The following is a 5,331-nucleotide window of genomic DNA, read 5'->3' as shown; positions in this document are numbered from 1 at the left end:
TTGACCCCATCCGAAACCCCCCGGAACCCACCCACATTATTTGCAAACCCCCTTTTTTAGAGCCCCACGGGGGTTTGGTGTTGACAAGCTCGTTGGCAAATCACACAAAGTATGCAACAAAAACAAACGAAAGCACCGCCGACAACAACAAAAAATCATGGAAAACAACAGGGAAATTGCATATTGCAAATGCTAACCAATTTTGTATACTCTTTTCGATTAAGGAAGTGGTAATATTAGATTACTAAATAAATCAATTATAAAATTTAATATACGATTTCCTTAAAGATTATTATAATGGGAATTTAATAAAAGGCTTCAGTTACATATAAATGTGAGATCTTTGTATTATGAAACGCGAGTTCTATAGCATTATTTCCACAAGGTCAATTTAATCTTGCCTTAAGTCTTATTAACTGATGCACTGGATTGTGCTTTGGAATATAAAAGTCAACTTATGAAAATTATATGTAATTCTTAGCTGGACAATCCCCTTAAAAAAGCGAGCGTGGCCGAAAAGAACCGAAGAGAAAGGGCATTATCCTAATCCGGACTAGCAGCTGTCAAATTTATTTGCGCACGAAAATCCATCTGCTTGGACCACGGACCGCAACTGCAACCACGTACCCCTCCGCAACTGCCACCCCTTCGGAAAAACACCCGCGGCCGCCTGTGGAAAATGAAAATCAGTGGGTTGGAGGAATAGAAGCGCAACAAGTTCCTGCAGTAGTCATTTCAATCCAATTCCTTTTATTGTTGTTGCAGTTTGTTCTTCGGCATTTGCAACTTTGTGTTGCCAATCAACACCTACCCCCCTGGCACGCCGCCCATGGCCATGCTATTTTGACAGTGATATAAGCCAGGACTTTTCGATATTGGCATTCGCCGTGAATGTGAGCGGGGACTTCAGGACTCAGGAAGCAGATGGGAATGCAGATGGAGACGTTGGATGGAGATGGACATGGACTGTCGATACGGACACGAACACTTTCGGCTAATCGAATTTAAATTTCTGTCAAATGAAGCGCATCAGACGAATCGCAATTGCATATTGAAGAAAGGGAGAACTAGGCACCCAACACTGGAAGAAAACATCTCAGATTAAATCGTATGTCATTTAATTCCTTGATTATTTGATCAGCATTAAAATAGGAATATTAGACCGAAAACCTTGGAAAAACTTCTCTTCTCAGATATATAAAATCCAAAATTTATTCTCAGTGAAAAATGGGCGTGGCTCCCACACGTGTGACCCTGTTTGCATATGGCTGATTATTCAGTCAAACATCCTCCTTGTGTGACTAATGCGACATTGAGTGAGCGAATCAGCGGAATGTGAATGGGTTTATATGGTTTTCTGGAGATCCATGAGTTGATGGACTTTGGTTTGTGCATCGTAAGTGATGGGCGTGGCCCCGTGGGCGTAATTGCCGAAAACTGAGGTGTCAATAGCATATTGCAATACACACATATATGTATACATATATCAATTGCGAAGCCGTTGGCTGTCATTACTGAATGTCGAGCAATGTTAATCTGACACTTTATCGATTAACGAAATTACAACACAACTTGCTCAAGGGTTTATGGGGGGCGAAAGGGGCGTGGCAGCCATTACATGGTATGTAACTAACTCATCGCTTAAGTTGTCACAAGCTCCTCCACATGAGGATTTCGTCGATAATCGCTCAATTAGTTGCGGATTATTGTAAGCTTTGTCGAAAAATCAGCTTCTTTTTTATACGTACAATTCCATTATTTATCGTAATTTCATTTAATTAAAATTATTTTCAATGCCTGCCAGCTTGCACAGTTTAATTAAGTTCTTCGCATTAAAACTCACAAAGTTTTACTTTGCAATGTAAAAATATGAAGGTGAAAACAGAGTTTATGAGCAGAAAATAAAAGGCTACTATGCTTTCAGTTTTGGTTAATTTTCTTTCGCATAATCATGAATGATTTAAAATACGATTCAGAAATTGCACTTAAACTTCAACTGTCATAAAATGAAATTAAGCCAATTCATATTTAATTCCATATAGTTTACCCACCTACTTACTTTATTCATCCTTTTCCCCAAACCAATTCAGATTCAGCTCCTTTGTTCTGATACTTATCGTGAACTTGTGATTCTTTTCGATTAACTCTCTCTCCAGCTTTTCACCCAATAAGTAATTTCAATGCCGAGTGGGTGGAGCTGTTTGCGGTTCTGCTGAGGCGCCTGCTGCATTGCGACAAGTTGGAGCTTCTATCAACTGGTGTCCAATTTGTTATGGACAGGTAAAAATGGCAATGCGCGACGCCATAAATCAGGCGTGCCAGTAGGATGGGGTTAAGAATGGGAAGGGGGATTCCCAAAGGACACGTCCTGGTCAGGGACAGGCTCACTTGGCAGACTGCTTGGCCAGAAGCAAATAGCAACAGCGAAGCAGCAGCATTGTTGCGGATTGTGGCATTGTCTTGCGGCATGCAGCTGGTACAGTGGTGCCAAAACCTGTCAATAACTCCACAAAATTTATTCAAAAATATATCCTCTTTATCAATTCGATATTGGTGGTTTTTTTTAGTGAGTAAATAAAATAGTTTTTTTTTTTAGTTTTTAGACTTGACACTTCACAAACTATAGTGATCACTGTGATGGCATCTCTTTGCGCAAATACACTTTTTAATATTCTCTTTCCGTTTTCACCCGAAAATTCATTAAACAGTGGTTTAAGTTTGGATTGTTCTAGACGTTTGGTCTTATCTTAAACCAAAATCAGTCATATAGGTGTTCCCAATCTTAAAAAGACTTAAAGGAAATGGAGGAATGTTTCTTTAAATTTTCACTTTTACAATACCTTGCTTAAGAATTCGCGTTTACTTTGGCCTTTCCAAGATTCAATGTTCGGACAAATAGCCATGTGAAGCTGAAGAATTAGCCACTCGATATTAGATGGTGAAATGAGTGCGATTGTCGGGCCATTTGGTAACAAGGTTCGCTCTCTGTTGGCGATTGTCATTGTAACCGTTTGTCAATTATGTTTCGCATGCAGTTGAAAACGTTGCATTTCCGACGCCGCCGTTGCCACTGGCCAATGTCGAGTGGCGACGTGGCCGAGAACAAAAGACGTGCAAAACAAAAGACATGGATGGGGGGAGAGGGGTGTAATGGGTTGGATCCCCCCCCATTTTTTGGAGGGGGTCAGGTGGACATGGAAGGCTTTGGCCGGGTCTGGTTTTCGGTCTGAGCCCTGGCATCCGGAAGTTTGCGCTGACATTCATTACCATAATTCACAACAGCTTAAAACATTTATGTGGCTGCCGCCCCGAGCTCTCACAGACAGCCCCCTCCCCCCACTTCTTCCCCTCACCACCCCACCAACACACACACACACAATACCCCTCCTCTAGGTGCGCCCCTGCTGCAGTCTGTTGTTTGCGTTTGGATTTTGTGCAGGAGCATGCAAAAAGGGATAATAAGGAAAACTTGAAAATTTGTTGCAATTATTTTAACTGCTTGGAAATTGCCGTCACCCCATCTGCATTCACCGCCTAGCACTCTACTTTACAACTTATTTTCGGGGCCTGTCCTAATATGGCCCACGTGCCAAGACCCCACACGTTCTACTCTACACACATAAAAACCATCTAAGTATTAATTTTATACCCCTCATCGAAGTCGTAATAGTTTAAATATCCATTAATATTTCCTCTCTTCTTTTTTACTTTAGTTGCTACATAGTATTCTTACCAGATCCTGAAAATAATCTTATTACTTTATATTATAAAATATAATATATATTTTAATACAGTAATACTAAAATAAAATTATTGTAAACATTGCTTTTACTATATAAACATATTAAATCGATATATACCTGGATTATATATAGTCCAAAGTAATATAAAATTATAAAATTATTTTGAATAATATGAATAATATCTATTTTTTTCGTTGTGTACTTGTGGTGCCCCATACGTGTGTTTTAGTAGCTAATGCATGGCTCCAAGGACGATGGAAAAAGTAGTAGTAGTTGCAGTGCTGGCCAAGCGAAAAATGAGGAAATAAACTTGGTTTTGATAAGGGCCAGTATTGCAGAGCAAGCTAAAAAGTGCGGCAAAGGAATGGGGAAAACTTTTCCTAATATGATTACAATTTTCGACAAACTATTTATGGCTGTTAATTAAATCATGTGGCTACACTGTTTGTAAGAAAGTGACTACTATAATTTGATGGAGTTCATGTTTTGGAATCAACTCTTCATAGGAATAGCTGTCTTTGCCGGCTTTGTTCAGTTTTTTTCTATTCATTCAGTTCCGGTGCCTTGCGCGCAGCATATTTTATAAAATTTTTTTCCATTTTTCCTCAAAGCTAACAAAAGAAGGTAAGTTTTTAGCTGCTTGAATCAATGAAAAGCGTGTAAAACAGATGGACTTCGCACATAGAATGGCCAATTTTTTAAAGACAGAGGATCAGGTGAAGATCAGTGAGATAGTCGAAAAATTGGTCAAGCAAAATTCCAAACGCTATACCAACGATGATGGCTACTTCGATATACCGTGCTGTTCGCGTGACATATTGATCAATTGCCCGGAATTGTCGGGCATTCAGGCCAATCCAGTTTTCGAGTCAATGGTTCCTCGAGCCGGATCCCTATACACCTACCGCGCCGGTCAACTCCTGACTATCGGTCGTCGTGTGGCCCACCGCATGGTGGATTCGAGTGGCCAGCGGGAGATGATGCACAACCGCCACCAACTGGACGAACGCCTCCGATCCGCTGGAATCTATCACAATCGCCTGGGCCAACCCTGCGGTATTGCTCCTCCGGAATTGGAGGAGGGTGGACGTGGTGACACCGATCCCGGCAAGAGCAACTCATCTATGGGATCCACTGCTTAAACGACCTATTACTAGTTTTAACCTTGTATCCGGAAAAAACACTGAAGAAATACTTTATTATACTTTGCGTTGAGAGGCAACATCTTCATTTAATATGATTAAAATCTTTGGACTCTAAAACTTCTGTTGGTTTGGATTTGGTTACGTTATAACAAATAAAATGCCATGTGTAATTATTCTTTCATTATTGTTCTTTTAATATTTGTATATCCAAATCAGCAAACTCGACAGCACAGTGTTTTCGGACACCAGAAGGATTTGCTAAAAAGTGATTCAAGTCGGCACTTCTAAGCCCATAACTTTTCTTACAAACATCCGATTTCAAAGTTTCATACCTCTAAATGATCGTAGTGAAATTGTTAAAAAATCTGTGTTCAAATCTTGGTTTGAATTTTTTGGTCGATTTTTTCGACATTTCTATGTGGTAACCCCTTTCTAAATTTTTG

The 5,331-nt window shown here is 40.0% G+C and overlaps 1 protein-coding gene across 1 annotated transcript; it reads left to right on the top strand.

The window, feature by feature from the left end:
- Positions 1 to 4,268: 4,268 nt before the first annotated feature.
- LOC108046903 lies at positions 4,269 to 5,069 on the top strand. Its single transcript, XM_017126869.2, has 2 exons — positions 4,269 to 4,367; positions 4,429 to 5,069. The coding sequence occupies exon 2, from the start codon at positions 4,430 to 4,432 to the stop codon at positions 4,883 to 4,885; it is 456 nt and encodes a 151-aa protein (XP_016982358.1). The 5' UTR covers positions 4,269 to 4,367; position 4,429; the 3' UTR covers positions 4,886 to 5,069.
- The last annotated feature ends 262 nt before the right edge of the window (positions 5,070 to 5,331 follow it).

This window comes from Drosophila rhopaloa, unplaced genomic scaffold (genome assembly GCF_018152115.1).
Source record: "Drosophila rhopaloa isolate 14029-0021.01 unplaced genomic scaffold, ASM1815211v1 contig_3, whole genome shotgun sequence".
NCBI classification, from domain to species: Eukaryota; Metazoa; Arthropoda; class Insecta; order Diptera; family Drosophilidae; genus Drosophila; species Drosophila rhopaloa.
This window is presented reverse-complemented; position numbering and strand designations above follow the sequence as displayed.

Coding starts and splice junctions, on each gene's coding strand:
- LOC108046903 (XM_017126869.2), top strand. CDS start 4,430: ATGGCCAATTTTTTAAAGACAGAGGATCAGGTGAAGATCAGTGAGATA.